General features: G+C 41.7%; 1 protein-coding gene across 9 annotated transcripts in view; it reads right to left on the reverse strand.

Annotated features, from left to right (window-relative positions):
- Positions 1 to 12,412, reverse strand: part of CAPRIN2 (caprin family member 2) — a 34,432-nt gene extending 22,020 nt beyond the window's left edge. For 7 of the 9 annotated variants that reach the window (XM_065629855.1, XM_065629840.1, XM_065629833.1 and 4 more), the window contains exons 1-6: positions 12,227 to 12,412; positions 10,219 to 10,281; positions 6,430 to 6,516; positions 4,019 to 4,257; positions 2,574 to 2,656; positions 438 to 599 (exon numbers count right to left, since the gene is read on the reverse strand). In XM_065629855.1, the coding sequence (XP_065485927.1) occupies positions 438 to 599; positions 2,574 to 2,656; positions 4,019 to 4,257; positions 6,430 to 6,516; positions 10,219 to 10,281; positions 12,227 to 12,397 (805 nt within the window). In that variant the 5' untranslated portion in view covers positions 12,398 to 12,412. The remainder of the gene's footprint in view (positions 1 to 437; positions 600 to 2,573; positions 2,657 to 4,018; positions 4,258 to 6,429; positions 6,517 to 10,218; positions 10,282 to 12,226) is intronic. The other 2 variants (XM_065629799.1, XM_065629790.1) reach the window with 1 other exon arrangement.
- Positions 12,413 to 17,945: the final 5,533 nt, after the last annotated feature.

Below are 17,945 nucleotides of genomic sequence, written 5' to 3' on the forward strand. Positions count from 1 at the left end.
CTATTTAAACAGTAGTGCCAATTGCTAAATCAGATATTCTGAAAGGTCAGCTTGTCAGTCAACATGCTATTTTTAGACAAGCTTTTATTTTCTGATTTGGTTTTGCAATTGCAGAAGTTTAGAGTTAAGCAAACATTCTGTAGTATCCATAATTTGGTTACTATAATATGTAATATGCCCTACACCAGACAGTTCTCACATCTTCAACCTGGAGACTTGCTTAGAAGGCAAAAGCATCCTATTACTACAAATTAAATTTTTTTGGTACAATATTAGCCATAATAGGGCTGCAAGCCTTGTAGGTTCCATTTTAGTTACTACATTGCAAGTAAGCTACAGCACAGGATTAGATTTAACATCAAGCTATGCAAAGTCAAAGCTCAGTTCAAGCTTATCCCAACATTATGATATAGAAATTGAACTGTGTAATATTCCACCTTGTTCTTTGACAGACTCTCCTTTTGACATCTGTCTTGTTCTCTCAGATTTTCTATTTACTTCTTCCAATTCTTTTACTGGCACAGCAGTGCGAGGAGTTGGAATACTTTCAAAGTAGCCAGAGTCTAGAAGTTTGGATAACAGGTCCTTCATGTGTTTATCTGAAGAGTAAAAATCCATGAAGATACGAAAATATGAAATTAAGGGGTATTCAGATTACAGATCAAGACTCTTTACTTCTTCCTTTTATATAAAATTGCTACTTCCACAAGTTTGCACATCTTAGTTATAGCAATAAAATGTTTTAGTAAAGGAAAGTATATTAAATTGCTTTATATATTACAGCTGAAAACATCTTTGCAAGGCTAGAGGTAAGACTGCAGCTTGTGTTTAAATGCACACAAGGTAAACACTGAGCCACCAGGTCTCCCACATGCTTCAAAAGGGATTTGTTTACCAGCGCTGATACTAAAAGCAGGTTGTGCAGACTGTAGCATAGGTAAAGCTATACAAAGTCACTATGGAACTGCTCTACAAGACCCTCTTCCCAGTGACAGGATGCTAAGTCTCAGAAGGAAAAAATATGAACTGCAAAAACAGGCAGGGAGGGAGAACACAGGAGACTGTTCCAGACTCAACTTAATCCTCTAAAGTTCTAGAAAAGTCAAAGTTGACAGGGTTGAAGAAAAACTTAACTGGGTACTCTGAGAGTCACTGTCCAGTTTCCTCCTTTATGCAAAAAAGAGACAGCAGCTGAGAGGAGAGAGTAAGACCTCAGAAATAGCAGTGATAGTAGAAATTCTTTCAGAGGACCTAGAGACAGGGCAGCCTTGAGAACAGGACAAATATTCAGTGAAAGATCACTCCTACCAGTGACAACCATATGAACAGGAACAGAAGCTAGAATTTAATAGATATAAAAAATTGTCTTCCAGGGCAATGAATGCTAGTAAGTCATAACAGCTTTATCTGAAGTTTAGCTTTCACACAAGACAATGTAATACTGACACTAAAGTGATAGAGATACTGACAAAATAGTCACAAAAGTTCTTTATATGATAGCCAAAAAGCTACAAAAGTATGGAGTCCAAGATAACAAGGCAACTATCAACGCATGTCAATAGATACAAGCCTAAAGTTACCAGCCTGTGGCCATACAAGGCCACCTTGCACTTTGTCCAGAACTGTATGAAAAGAGTTAACACTTAGTTGTCAGTTCAACTATCTGTATGTGGAAATTCGGTAGGGAACATCAGTGCTCTGGTCTAACAGTTTCAACAACATTATTTTCAGTGACAAATGAAAGATTACTGCTGCATAGCCATTACAAGATCAGCGCAAACAGGACAAACAAGGTCTGTTTGCAATAGGAAAGACACTACAATTCAAGTAACAACAGTTTCCTCAAGACCAAGTTCTCAATAGGAACACAAAATGTGTATGAAGGCTTACAACCAAGGTTTTTGAAACTAAGCCACAGAGGGAAGAAAATATGTGGAGTCCCACAGATTTTGGTACACTTGAGAAGTGAGGATACTTGCAACAGGTCAAAATAAGACTGCACTGTGCATGATTAGAGATCACAGCAAGCTCCAGCAATGACTATCCTTCCTTAGTGTGGTATCCTGCACTGTAGTCAAAAAAAGGGTATGAGCCTAGAATTCCTACAAAAAGATAGAATCTTCAGTGCTGTGGGACTTTCAGCCTGGGGCCACTAAAGCTTTGTAATATATATCAGTATACTCAGCTAAGCATTTCATGGCTGGGAACAGTCTTCCAATCTTAACCGATTTGCAAATAGCTATCCAAAAAGCTTCCCACTGCTGATTCTGTAAGGTATTAATGCATCAACTTTCAAATGACTATCATTATTCCTCAAAAAGGTGCTAGGATGTTGGTAGGAGAGTAAGTCTTTACTTGGAAAAAGAAAGCATGCTGTTTTGTTATTGATCTGTACCAAAAAAAAACCCCAGAACTTGGAACAAACAGCAGTACATCCTTGGGTAATTGAGTTACACACAGCACTTGAAAGTGCTTAACTTAGTAGCCTTTGATGTATATTCACTGTTTTCAAGACATTTAAACAGCACACAAATTTCAGACCTCTAAGTTATTTCTCTAGATGAGACACTCACATGTTGTTCCAACCACAGGTTTCTCACTTCCTTCTAGAAGGTCCCAGAAGTAGAGAGATGATTGTTCCATCTGGTCTTCAACACTAAAACAAATGACAGCTTTACCAGGTAGAGTCATAGCCAAGATCAAGTCTTGTAGTATCACAGAACCCCTCATTTTAAGACACTAATGTTTAGCCTTCCAAATGAAGGCTGTATACAGAGAGTGAATCCTCAGACCGTTATCCACTACTGAAAGTGATTGATCTGTATCTGTTTGTACATGATTTAATCTAGCAAATGGCAGCTCTTTCATTGGTAATTAAGGCAGATTAGAGAGCCCAGCACTATCCCACAAGACCAAATGGCTGGACTTCATTCCAAGCCAGGATTCCCAGAGAGGGAAACAATTGCTGTTTATTTAGCTGATCACCTTGTTTATTGGATGCGCAGGTGCAGCCATCAACAGCTCCTGCCACTCTCAGTTATTGAGAACCTTTGACACAGCTCCATGACCCACCTCATCCCGTCCAGACAATGGATTTGAAAGTCCACCATGATGAAGTTTAATATCCCAAAGGCAAGGATTATGCTTCTTGTGGAAGTGTAATACAATGAGAATAAGTTAGAAATAAAAGTTATTTCACTGGGATGAGACCCCTATTGTGTAGCTTTTTATAAGCAGCTGTTCTTTAGAAGTTAAGAGCTAAGATTAGGCAAGTTTAGCATACAAGTGATTAGGAGTTTTAAGAACTTCAGTCATGTTTGAATATGGAAATAATGCATCCAATAAAGTTTTTCAACTTACCAACTAATAACTACTTTTCCCACATATAAATACAATTCTTACTACACTATCTTAAAAATAGACAGGCTAAGCATAAGCCATCATAGTGTAAGTATGGTGCCAAAGTAGCACAGACAAACATTAGATCTGTTGACTACCTGTTACCTTAAAATGTATGACATTTAGTGCAGAGATATCAAAAACTTCAGTTAAATTTTTAAAACTACTTTGAAGCTAATAGCAAGATAGCCCCAGGACTACCACCTCATGTTCCTTTGGAATAAAGCACATCTGGATCATCATGAAAACATAATATAGAACAGCTCTCCTGTGTTTACCACACTTTAACTTTTTGAACAGCAAGACCTCAGGGAAGCAGCACAGCACCAGCCTCCCAGCTTATGATGGTATTGGACCATCTCCCCTCAAGCCCATAGGGAGACAGAAGTTGGCAGGGCTTGTATGTGACTTGGACAACTGAGGCTGTAATTACTGCAGCTTTCCTTTAACACACAGAGCAAGATAAATCTGCTACATTCCTCAACACTAAAGCAAATACACTGAATAGAATTTTAACTAGTATCCCAAAGCATAATATTTCAAGACATGGCAGTGTCAAACGGCAGACACTTATTGTAATGAATGAAGTATACCAATTAGATAAAAATCTTGAACTTACCTCAAGTTCTCATTTCTTTCTGGACATGTCAGTTTTGCAAATCTTATGAGGTAGTCTAGTTCTTTAGAAGGCAAGTATATTGCACCATTCATACCACCTTTGAAATCTTTTTGAACATGTTCTTGAGTGAAGTTCTGCAGCACATACTGGACTTGAAGTATTGTACGCAGTTTTTTCTTTTCTGCTTCAAGCTTCAGTAGACTCTCTCTTCGCTGAGCCTTCCTCTGTGCTTTCAGCAGCTATTTCAATACATGAATTCAACAGTTAAACATCATGGTTTAGTAGCCAGATCCTAGGATACAATGCACCAACTTATAGGATTGATCATCCCACATTGATCAAAATTACTGATTTTAGTTAGATAACAGAAGCTTCTAACTCTCTTCAGATACCCAAGATCTTTCCAGCTCCTCCTCTGGAAGAGCTCCCCATTTACCTACTAATTCTCTACACATCTAGCTTCTAGTCAAGCTGGATACTGGTAGCTTCATCTGGGATATGCCTTATGGCCTGCTAGCTGTTTTATTCTAACAGCTTTCACAACTGAATAAAAGGAACCAATAGAATTTATATCAATCCACAAATCCAAGCCTAGCTGACCATTTATCACATGAAGTTAGTGACACAGAAGTTGCCTCAAATTCCTCCTAGTGAGACAATTGCCTCTTCACTTTTGAATAGTCCAATTTAAATGATACAGCAGAATCCTACAGTTCCTCTTATTTCTGTTAGCAGAAGACTGAAGCACTCAAAATAAGCAACACCACAAGTCACAGAACGTACACAGCCCTCATGCATTTGAGAAGCTTCTCATGTACTAATAGAATTATGCAGAACCTATCCAAGTAACTGCAAAATTTAAAACGCCTCAATACAGGGTATCTTTCTTTGCAAAATCTATGAAAATTTAGTTTTCTAGAACACTGTAAAAAGTGCATGGATGTTGTTGCCAGAATAGCCCCTAGTGTTCCACTAATGGGTATTGGCTGTAGACTCCACACTGGTAGAAGTAGAGCCAAGGAAAGAAAAAAGTGGGTTAAATTTTATATGCAGCATAACTTCAAGAATACACACTAACTAGTAGAAGTTAATCCTGGATTACTAAAAACACCTACAGAAAGATACCTTGGGTCATAACCCTTCATTTCTGATATTTTACGGGCAGCTACACAGAGGAAAGCAATAGGAAGCAAACCAAGCTTTGACATTCAGCGCAGTAGTTTATGTTCAACATACAATGACCGAGGGAACCCAAAGCAGCACTGCTGAAAAGGCTCTTAAATCTCTGCTCACATAGGGCTTTGAGAGATTTACTGCACTACCTGGAATTACTACATATATAAGACAAGCCTCTATAGCAAAATTGTTTGCATCTCAGTCAACACCAAGACAAGCCATTTTAGTCCTTCAGCAGTCTGTAAGAGGCACAGAAATAACACCAGAGCCGTGACTAATCATGTTTAGCATCCCCAGTGCTACCTTGGATCAGATCTTTTTCCTAACGATAGTATTTGCTTGAGCCAAGAGACTAGTTTCTCCAAAGATAAAACACTTGCTTACACAAAATTAATGTATGTAGTGCTTTAAACCCTGAATGAATACTTAAATAAAGCACTAATTCTGTGACTTGCCATAATTAGAGACAACTAACTACAGCAGTGTAAGTGGCAAACTCCACAAGCTTCAGTAAAATTTCACTGAGAGCTGTATTTCTCACTGAAACCAAAGTGACTTAACCCCAGCACTTACCCTCACTGGAAACATCAGAACATTCAGTTCAGAAGGGATCTTGGGATGTCACCAAGACCAGATTGTTTAACAGGGGTGTCAAACTCATTTTCACTGGGGTCCACATCAGCCTCACAGTTGCCTTAAAAGGGCCAAATGCAATTTTAGGACACCCCTGGTTTGCACAGTTAAGTCTTGAAAAGATCCAGGGAGAGATTTTATTGCTTCTCTAGGCAGCCTGCTCTAGCGCTCAATTGTCCTCAGAGCAAGCATTTTCCTCCTGTCTAGTTGGAACCTCTTTCATTTTATGATTATTCCTTCTCCTACCACATCTCTCAGCAAAAAGCCTTGCTCCATCCTTTCAGTAATCTTTTGGGTATTTGAAGGTTAATATTACATCTCCTGCCAAACCTTCACTACACCAGGCCCAATAAGCCCCTTTCTTCCAGGCTCTCCTCACAGGTCTCATGCTCCAGCCCCCAGCCAGAGGCCCACCACTGGACTCACTGAAGTTTATTTCTAGCCTTTGTGTACCAACTGACCAGACCTAGACAGAACTAGTTAACAAGCAGCAAAATACTCCTAGTATTCCACATATTGGCATATAAGTGTAGCCATTACAAAAGTAGCACAAACTTTGTAGTTACCTCCTGACAGTGTCAGGAAAAGCATTTCATACTTACATCTTGGCTAAGTCCTGAAAAAGTCTTCTGAAGCTCCTTGGCAAATTCCAAGTTGTGTACTACTTCATCATATTTCTCTACTGCCTCCTACAAAGGAATAGAGAAAAATGTTGTTTTCATGCTTAAGACTACTGGTTGCATCTCAGTCCTCTTGTACTTCAATTCTCCTTGAGAACTAGTGTACTTCTCAAAAATTGTATTTTTTTTTTTTAAAGATACTATGTCTATAACTGGTACTTTAAATTTAGTCGTGAATATAATTCATCCATGACTGTCTGAGATGTAATACAAAGCCAGCTCAGACTGCTGCACAGATATCCTACAAGTTTGCCTGTATTAGACTTTCCAGGCAACATCTTGTGCAATACTTGGTACACTAATGTTGAAAACAGGAAATCCTGGATACTAGTTAATGTTTCCTTTTGTTCCCATAGGTAAACCACTAAAAAAAAAAATCAGATGCTGATATGAAAGCCTAGAAAGACTACAGGAGATGGACAAGTTCAGCAGTGATCTTTTACCCTGATGCTTAGCTGAATGGCTTTACAGATAATTTCTATAAACTTCAGAAAGAAAACAATATAGAAGGCAAGTCATACTTTGAGAAAAGTCTTTCAAATTTAGTTTCCACAAATAAAGCAATATTCCTGTCTTCACTGATGGCTTTAACCAATATTTTAAATAGTCTTTTTGAAGACTGGCTAGTAAAGTAGATAAAGTAGATTATTAATTGCATTTTTATATACCCTATTTTTGAGTTTTTCCCCATTGAGGAGTCAGTTCATTTTCATAAGTCTCCTTGACAGCTCTGAAGATGGCAAAATGCTGTAGTTCAGACATGCTGCTCATATCCTCATACCATAAGGCATGCCTGGGAAGTAACAAGTTAAGTTTAATTTCAGCTGCTCACATGTGCTTTACACTCAGTTTGGCTTATGCTCACAACATGATATCAGAAGTCTTTCTAGAATGAGCCACTCAGTCTAATATAAAGCTCTTTCAAACTAGCGTTAGTGTTGATAAGTGTTTCATCAGTGCAGTGACAAAAGCTTAATCTACTGTCCCAATAAGATCTAGGACATGTGCAAATTCCATGTGTGTTCCTAAGCAACTGGAAAACAAATCACAATGTTCATTTGTTCAATCAGTTCAATTGTTCAGTTACTTGTATTCACTTATTTGTAGTTTACTAGATATCACTACGCCTAAACGCTACTCAACACAATGAAGTTTGAGTTACTCAGTGTTTGAATTACACTAACCTGGTAGCTTAAGTTGTCTTCACACAAGTTACCAAACAACTTAAGGACAAACTAGGAAGTCCACTTACCAAGTGGGAGAATGACTTCTAAGACCTTAATGCCCCCACACATGAGGAAGATTCACAATTTAATACCAATAACTAGATAGATTGTGGCAACTGTGCTTTTAACCATGCAAATCCCAGAGTAAAACTCACAACCTGAAAGCATCAAGAACACCACTCAGGTAACAAGTTTTAACTCAGCCTGCAGGAAAGCAATAGTTTTCTTTTGTCAAACCTGTTATTAACATTCATTAACAACATGTTGGAGCAACAGTACTGAGGAAAGTCTGCTCAGCTGGCTAAACAGCACAATACTGCTAGTGAGAGCATTTAACTTGCTGGAAGCTCCTATTTTTTTGAAACAAATGTTTCCTAAAGTAAGGCTAGCACACATATTAGCTCTGGCAGGCAGGCAGTACAAGTAATGAGTTTAATCCAAAGTGCTTGCAAAACAAGTTCATTACCAGATGTGCACTACTTCTTCTGTGTGAGAAACAATAAAAAATATAGATAAGTTACATTAGAGCTCCACTGTATTATAGGCAATCAGGTTTCTTTAGGCAAATGTCCAAGCTATTAATGGTCTGCTCTAGCTTCAATCACCAGGTCCCAGTATTCATACATACATTGGGAATTTGCATCTGAAAGGTACAAATGCAGTATTTCTGTATTTTAACCACTGAAATACAGCTCTTGACTAGATTATTAGTTAAATGCTGACTTGATACACACTTGTACAGTAGTCATCTGAACAGTTTGACTATCACTGGTCAGTTCACTAGCAAGACTGAATACAATTCTCAATTTTAAAAGCCTGAGATCCCAGAAACTGGACTGAAAATACTAATTCTAAAGAAGTTCAGCTCCACTGCGGATACTGAAAGCCAGTAACCAAGTTAACTGCCATTTAGTTAGTGCTTAAGTTAGTGCTGCTGGACGCATTTGCAAGAAAAACATCTATGGAATCCTTCACCTCTGTAGCTCCTCACATCTTAATTTCACTTTCACCTAACAGCTCTCCACAGTCCAGGGTATATAACAAAGATGATTAATCAAATTTAAAAGTAGCTTTAAAACTGTTTAAGACTATTCAGACTTACACAGAATACTGTTCAATAGTGTCACTGCTAGTGACAGGAGAAAACAGATTGTATTTAACACCTATGATCTAAACACAAAAGGCTCTTGCCCACCTGATTGCAGGCTGAGCTTAGAGGAACTAAACGGTGGTCATCCTGCTTCAAACCATCAAATTTAATTAATTTACTTCTGCTCTTGAGATGGCAAGACACCACAGATTTTGTAGTTAGGTGCTAAATGATCGTTCACTCCAATAGGTCTACTCTACTTTTAAGTAACAACTTATCATTTTCCCTCTTATCCCATTTACATCTAGTTCTCATTTACAAATGATTCAGAGTAAGGAAACAGCATTTGTGTTCTCACACCGCTGCACTGTGATAAAGCCAACAGTCAATGAAGTGTTTTTCCAACTGGTTCATTAGCAGGATCAGCACTACCACTCAAGTGTCAAGTGCCCTTTATCACACCATTGTTCTTTAGCATGTCCATGAAGTACATTTTAAAAATGTGATTCCCAGATGACTAGCGCAGTAAACCCTTTGTATTATGTGACACTGCTACTCAGACATGCTTAAGCAGCAACAGTTTTCATGTTATAGAAACTCAGCTTCAGTTCTAGAATACATTCTAGTCCAAGACAGAAAAAGGCCAGAACCACTGTTTTAACATCAGGCAATTTTAAGCTAGCTTCACGAAGTGGATCACATTTGTTGATTAGTGATCTCGCATCCTGGTATTCCAAACTCTAGCAACTTCAGGTACAAAACAGACATACTGTTCTAACAGCATTTGAGAGTGCTGGCAACTCCCAGCTACCTAATGGCAGCACTAGGACAGGTATTTGAGTATTCCCAACTAAGTCAGTAACTCAGAGCTAGATTCTTGTATTAGGGAAGCCTTTAGATCACATGCAAGTTAGACCAGAATCTTCCTTTCTACCATCAGGGACTGTTTGTCAGTTATACTTCAACAGCTACTTGTAACCAACAGCACCATGCAGCCAACAGCCTATTTCAAGTAACAATTGCTAATGAAGAAGTTATAAGGATTAATTAGCTACTCAAGAAGACTGGAGGTTTGCAATGCCTGTATGCAAGGTGTATACAGACAACTCATCAAGAAATAAAGGTGAAGCTGGAAGTCTATAGAGCCAAGATAAACAAAGACCTTCTATTACTCCAGTACACAACACAAAGGTTAAAGTAGGAGACTTAAAGTTTCTGGGCTCACTGTTCAGCTTAACTAGCAACAATTTGTCCATTTGGTTCTGTGAATAATACCATTGCAAGCCTTCAGATGTTACTTTTGTAAAACTACACCATCACGTCTTTCAGCAACCTATCTCTTCTGACACATCGGAAGGTTTTAAGGACACCCACTCCTGCACAAAGCAAACTTACCAACTGGTCTTGATTGAGGGCTTCTCCCTTCTTCAGTCGATCTTTGTAGTCTTCTAGCTTGAGCTGTAGGAAAATCCAAAGTAAAGGTTTTATATTGATTTCTGTCTAATGTGGAATGTGGGGTACAAGTGAAGTTACATATTCTTTCTATATTTTAAGTCATCTGCACACTGCAATGGAATAGGAATTTTACTACTTCCTTTCGTTTTCAGGAGAAAGGAACAAATAAAGTTTTGCTATGCCATTGATTTAGCAATCTCAGTCTCCACAACTGCCTACATCCCTTTCCTATCTTTCATTTCCTACTTGCTACCTTTGTTTCATTTAAGAAATACTAATGCATTTAATCTAGATCTTTAAGGGGCTCCAAACATATCCAGTGTCCTAATTTTAAGTTAAGCTTTTTCAGCTTTTCCAAGTCAGTGCTAGAATTTAGTTATGTTATCCTTGAATAATTGTGCCTATTTATCCAGAGCATGTCTTTCAAAATTTGGCTTCAGGTATGTCATCAAGATTTTATAGTGCTATTTCCCAAGAAAGTGGACTAATGTCTTTAGTGAAGAAATAAGATTTATTTCCAATACACTGAAAGAGTCTTTAAAACTACACTAAACTAGTAGGTATTACAAGCTTCTGTGTATACACAGGGAAAAGAAAGGGGAGCTCACTGCCATGAAGTTGGAAACTATTTATTTTGCATATCTTCCCACATAGTATTTTACTGACACAGTACCTTTGACTAGGAATACTTTCTACTCACTCTAGTAAGTCCCACTTTCATTTGCTGGTGAGACCATACTGTCGCTCATGTGAAAAATCAAAGATAATTGAGAAATTCACAGCAGTAATGTTCTTTGGACAGAGTTAGAATACAAGACAGAGTTGGTTAATTACACAAAGAAAACATGCTTATCTGACATCCTTCAAAATTACAGCATGATGCATGACATGAGACAGCAGTAATACTGCATCTGCTGCAGGAAGGTCAAGTCCCCTAGCCACATGGCCAAAAGTCTGATCTATTCCCCCTCCTCATCCCAAGACATAACACAAAGCTTTTCAGACATTTAGAGAAGCACAACATATTCATATAATTGCTTTACTTGTAATCCTGATCCAGTCCAGAAACAGCTTACTTTTTATCTTACAGAAAATAGCATTTTCCCAATTAAAAATCATGTACATAGCCTTTGGTCACCTGCCAATCAACTGAAAAATCTTGGAATGCAAAAGCCCAAGCAGCTATAGCCACAATATTTTACATGTGTCATTATCTCAGTTCTCTTTAATATTAACACTATTCTGCCCCCCTCAGAAAAGCACAGTTCAAAGCACGAGAGCTGGCTTTGGAGGCTTTCCGTATAAAAGCTTTCTAGTGAATAACATTCAACTATATTTAAAACACAGAAGTCAAAGATTTATACAAATTGAAGGGCAATACATACTTAACAGAATTTGACATTTCCATGAGTCAGAGAAACACTGTTCTAATTTCCAATTTTACATACATCTCCACATCCTAATATTAGATGCATTTAATCGATAGAAGAAATATAAAGATTCTGCAAGACTAAGCCATCTCCAAATCAGTTTCAAGTTATAATAGTTCTGAACTGATGCAATCTGTTAGAGAAGCATCCCCAGTTTTGATCAACATTCAGTTACTTTTGCTAACTACTGGACATGCACTGTAAAGCCAGCAGCTGAGAGCAGGTTTATAGTTAGCTGCAATCCTGATACTCCAAAACAATAATGTTAAGCTCACACAATGTCAAATACAATTTCAGAACAGAGTAAAGGACACCATTCTTTACTACTCGGGGGTAATAAATAGTAACAAAAAGCCACTAGCAAATCCACAATTAGATCCTTTCACAGGTTATTTTTAAAAAATCCATTTTTATCGTCTATGTATATAGACAATCTTATTCCAGCTACTATAAAATAGGCAGTGAGTATTACAATTAGCAGTTTAAATATGTTCCATACCAAAGAAAAAACAAGTTACCTTCTTTTTCTCAATGTTCCTGATCTTGTGTTTGAGGCAGATAAGCCCATTATCTATGTAAGTCTCATACGCCTGGGAAGGAGAGGCTGCCGAGTTCAGCGCAGACTGCAGGGGGCTGGAGGGAGGTTGGCTCTCCCCAGACGGGTTCACCTGCTGCTTGGCTGCCTTCATGCTCTTGTCCTCGCCCTCCTCTGACCAGCCTGAAGGTGATGATGGGCAACGGAAAGGGGCTTGGGAAAGCTGCACCATTGAAATGGATGGAGCTGCAAAGAAACTAATTTTATTTAACTCTCTCTCACCCCACTCTCTTCTCCCCCCTCTTTTTGTTTAAGTTACATCTTATCACACATTCAGAAAATGCAGCCACAAAATTGAGCCTCAGTAAGAATTCATCACAATCTCTCACTCTTCTCCCTCCCCCTTTCAAAATATCTGTAGCAGGAATTTTAAAGCAAGGCAAACTTTGTATTGTTTGAGTCTCCCCACCCATCCAGACACCAGAAATCCTTTACATAGGCAGAATCAGACAGCACAGGGGATGATTCCAGAAACCCAATATAGTGTCCATATAAAACTAGGCGGGTTTCCCGCACACATCACCCACAAGGGAAAAAACTGCAAGCAAGCAATTGCAAATCATGCTGCCAGCCTCACATCCAGGCTGCAGCCTGAATGAAGATGTGGAAGAGGTATGTATGCCTGAAGGTACAGCCCCTCTTCTTCTTACCCCCATTCAATCAGTTTTAGCCCCTCACGAGCTTTGCAGCAATCCAAGCAAGAATTACAAAACTAAACACATTTCAACCAAAGAAAAAAAGCTTAATAAAGCAAGCAGCATGCTGAGTTACAACAGCATCATTCTTCACGAGGAACTGATCTCTGCCTACGCCCATCCAAAAGATGTGCCTGTGCCACGGCAAGACACCAGCCTTGATGGGAGGGGCTGGGCTTTAACCTTGAGCAGAGAATTTCTGTCAGGGATGCCCCGCTACCCTCATCTCCAACTCCCCGCACCTGCTCCTGGAAAGCAATGACACCACATTTCTGCCTCCCTGCCCTGCGGCACAGCAGCCCCGCGGGCACCAGCCGCCCGCACCGAGCGGGGCGAGGGGCCGAGGAGGAGAAAACCCGCATTTCCCCGGGACGCCCGCCAGCGGGCACGGAGGTGCGTCCGCACCCCACCCCGCCCCGCCGGCTCCGAGGCCCGGGCTCGGCCCTTCATCACGCCCTTGCCAGGGACGGCAACGAAGCACCCCCTGGGGAGGCCACGCCGCTCCCTGAGCACGGCGGGGGAGAGCGAGGGGAAGGTAAAAAAGAGCAGCGGCAGCGCCCTCCTGCCCGAGGAGTCACCTCCTCCTCCACCCCCCCACGCCTGTTCGCGCTGGCGCTGCGGCGGCCGCCGGGCTACAGCCGGGAGGGATCGCCACCAGCCCGTCCCCGCACCGTCCAGCTCCCGCCTCCCCGCTCACCTCGGTGCCCGCACACGCTCAGGCCCGCCCTGGCGCCCGCCCCCCGCCTGATATAGCGGTGGCGGAAGGGCGGGGCGGGGCCCGCCGCGCAGGTCACTGCCCGCCCCCCGGCGGCCGGCGCCGCCTCACCTGCCCCCTCTGCCTTCCCGCCCTGCGCCGCCGCGCCACACGTGAGGCGGGGCGGGAGCCGTTACCCGTCGGCGGGTGTGAAGGGGCGGGGCGGGAGCCGTTACCCGTCGGCGGGTGTGAAGGGGCGGGGCGGGAGCCGTTACCCGTCGGCGGGTGTGAAGGGGCGGGGCGGGAGCCGTTACCCGTCGGCGGGTGTGAAGGGGCGGGGCGGGAGCCGTTACCCGTCGGCGGGTGTGAAGGGGCGGGGCGGGTCCCTGTGAAGGTCAGGGTGCCCCCCTCCGGGGGCCGGCCGTGCGCTCCCTCGGTTTTGGGGATGAGGCGTTGAGCTCTATCCTGGGCATGTTGCATTCAGCTGCAGAAAACTTGCATCTCAACCAATAGTTGTGTATAATCAATAAATACATAGCAGATAACTGACTGCTTTCTGCTCTTCCTGTTCCCAAGATCAAGAAAGGGAAAAATTTTATGCAGAAAATCTCAGTTCTCCACACAACAATCTCATAAATGATTAAGAGAGTAGAGCATCTCCCTCATGAGGAAAGGCTGAGGGAGCTGGGTCTCTTTAGCTTGGAGAAGAGGAGACTGAGGGTGACCTCATTAACGTTTATAAATATATAAGGGATGAGTGTCATGAGGATGGAGCCAGGCTCATCTCAGTGACAACCAATGACACGACAAGGGGCAGTGGGTACAAACTGGAACACGGGAGGTTCCACTTAAATATGAGAAGAAACTTTTTCTCAGGGAGGGTGACAGACACTGGAACAGGCTGCCCAGGGAGGCTGTGGAGTCTCCTTCTCTGGAGACATTCAAAACCCGCCTGGACGCCTTCCTGTGTAACCTCACCTGGGTGTTCCTGCTCTGGCGGGGGGATTGGACTAGATGATCTTTCGAGGTCCCTTCTAATCCCCTGACATTCTGTGATTCTGTGAGAGGGGCTCTGCCAGAGCCTGGTGTGGGCAAGAGACCTGAGTGGTGGCCGTGGTGGGAGGAGGGGAAGCGGGTGTCCAGGGAGAGCGCAGCCTGACACCAGCTTCACATGGAAGGGACATGTGGTGTGATACAGGTACCTTCCAAATACCAGAGGACTAAGCTGGAATTATGATTTCTTTGTTCCTCTTTTTGTGGCCATTACCTCAAAAAGCAATAAATAATATAGCAAGTTTGGAGAGATTCTGAAAGTTGTGAAAGTTACGAAAACAGAGATAATTTGAAAGAGATAAAAATGAGTCAGTAAGGAGGGATTGCAAAGGCAGGTTTTACAGAATACAAAAGGTACTTATGTTGTACACAGTACCAGATCAGAGAATTGTTTTGGTTGGAAGAGACCCTCAGGGGAGAGGAAGGGCTCACAGAAAAGAAAGTTTGCATTTAAAGTGAACCCAAGCAAATGATAAGTGATTCAAACAATAATGAGGATTCGCAGAGTATCACAGAATCAGATTCAGTCATATGGAACCACCTGTGGCATTCACAGTCTCCCACTTCTCCTGGTTTAATCACAAGTCTCAAAATACTTCATTTTTTTAGCTCCTATAATGAGGTCACTTTATGGGGCGGGTTTTCATGACTGAGAAGAAATGCTAATGGGTAAGACACGGCTTGTGTCTAGGGTCAGCAACATGCACCAAAAAGACCAGTAGTTTTCTATTCTTTGTGTGGTTTTGTTCAAAGCTATCACTGACGGGCTAGATCCTTGCGAAGTAATTATAAAATGAGTGATCAATTAATGCATATATTAATAATAAGTCATAATTAATGTGCAGACACCTGGGACTATTCTATAAATCATAATTACAGCTCGCAAAGTACTTTTTAGTGTACTTCTGCAATTATTAAATTGTATAAAGGAGGAAAAAATTGAAAGGAAGATTCATAGAAGTCAAATCCATATTTAATATCAAAGGATATTTGAACTTCATTTTGAAACAAATACAGAATAACTATTTGAGACTGATGCTATATGCATTTATAGCATATGTGTGGTCTCAAGAGTACTTTACAGAGTGTTATTAATGTGGCAAGATCAAAAGCATCAAAGTTAGGAAATGCCAGGACTAAGCACAGCCTAAATTAATTAGTTTAATGCCATTTTGCAGAACCATTGTGGGATCATCTTTAAGGAGATGTGTTTTCATAGTCCAGCCACACATTGATCACAGCCGCGGAGTACTAGGCACTCGGCATTCCCAACTTGGGGATCTGTGCCTTTTGCTCCAGGAGCTGAGGGAGTTTGCACTCTGATGGCTGGAAAAAACCACAAAGTTCATTTTTTCATGTTTGACTGATTCTGCTTATCCCCTCCAAATGGGACTGCCCTGTTTTCTTCCCAGTGCCGGCAGTTTATCCCACTCTCATCTTTCTTGTGTTCCTATTTCCACTTCTGAACACCAGGCTCGGTCCTTCTGCCCAGGTCTGCATGTTGTCCAAGTCACAAGCTTCTTTGAGCGATAGGATCTCCTTCGCACACAATTCCAGCCCTTTTGCCCAATCACTTCCAGTTTTCCACACCTGACCCTTCATCCAGCCTACCGAACCCCTTGCCCATCCCAGTGGCACCTGGTGTCCCCCTGCCTCCCTCCAGCTATAGCGGGCCAGCCCCCAGCCAGACATGGTGACAACTGAGACCAGGCTCCCACCGTCGTTCCCTGCCGTCCCTTTTATTGCTGTATTGTGAAACACCAGAAAGTAAATGGATGTGCCGAATAAGATCAGCTGCTTGTTAACTTCAGGGGAGAAAGACATACAGTAAATGTGTTGCCAAGATTATAGTGATGGACTGAAGGAACCTGCTTCAGTCGTGGCACATCTCTCAGAAAAAGAAGGCTGAGGAATTCTGGCACCAACAAGGGATGAGTACATTAGCTCTCACAAAGAGGAATATTAGTCACAATTACACCCAGTTTATTGGAAGAACATGGAGGATCTTAGGAAACAGGTTGCTACAAGGCTATGCTATGCTGCAAGGAGTTTATTAACGTACATACCCTGTGGCTACATGTCTGCTGTTCAGAACTCGAAGCCAAGGAGCCTGGTGAAAGGGTGCTTCACCCAGTGTCTGGCATTGCCTTACACAAGCTGCTGCACATTGCAATGATTTCTAACTAACTTTTGCAAGTGCTTCTTAAAGATCTAATTCTCCCTTTACGCTTCAGCTCCTTTTCTTCTGTGTTCTCATCACAGGATCCTAGTTTCAGTTCCGTTGTGTAGGAACTTTTTCTCCCTCCTTCTTACCGCCGTGTTCAATCCTGTCTAGCAAACTGGTTCGTATTCCTGCTTTTCTTGCACAGCCAGTGCCAATTCCCAGCCAGTTTTAATCTCCTCACTCAGTCCTCACCTTGCCAGAATTCTTGATTTTATTGACTCCATTCCTCTCATTTTGAAGTTTTTTCCCCCCACGTTCTACATTTTCATCAGACATTTTATTCTCCCATCATTTTCAAGGGAAAGAGGAAAGGGAGCCACGAAAGTAAGCAGCAACAGTTACTGTGCCTGGGAGCAGCCATTACAAGCTTAGTCAAATTTCACCTATGTAGCTCTGGGCCAAACAGAGTATGTTTAATTAAAGCCTGTGTTAACACCTTTAAGATCTGTGAGGGAACAGTGTTATGCTCCCTGGCAGAAGCATCTTTGGAGAATTTACCAGTTCAGCTGAAAGAGTTCTCTGTGGAGTATGTGCCAGCTGCCTGCATATAAGCACATTGCACAGAAGCCACTCCTTGACAGCAAAGTTGAAATTCCTGTTCCCAGGCTGTGGGTTTCTGGAATTTCCGTGAAAGTGCAGAAAGTACCCTTTGAATTGCTTGGGTTTTTTCAGTCCTGTTCTTGAAAAAAATGGCAATCCAGTGGGTCTCAATGCAGTTTGAGGCAGACACCTAGAACAGAAGATTTCATCTAGAACTGAAAAAGCTGTTAAAGCAAAAGCAAATTAAACAAATAAATTGGGAAGTGCTGGGCAACCTTAGTAATAAGAGGGGCCAGCTGAGAAGGGGAACCGTGTTCTGGTCCAAGTAGCACAAGCAGCATCACCTGCTTCTCTAAGTTTCTCTGTCCTCGCTTGGGACCTCATCAAACCTCAGCTGCAAAAGGGGAAACATTGCAGAGCAGGCATTCACATGGGA

Source organism: Caloenas nicobarica, chromosome 1, assembly GCF_036013445.1.
Source record: "Caloenas nicobarica isolate bCalNic1 chromosome 1, bCalNic1.hap1, whole genome shotgun sequence".
NCBI lineage: Eukaryota > Metazoa > Chordata > Aves > Columbiformes > Columbidae > Caloenas > Caloenas nicobarica.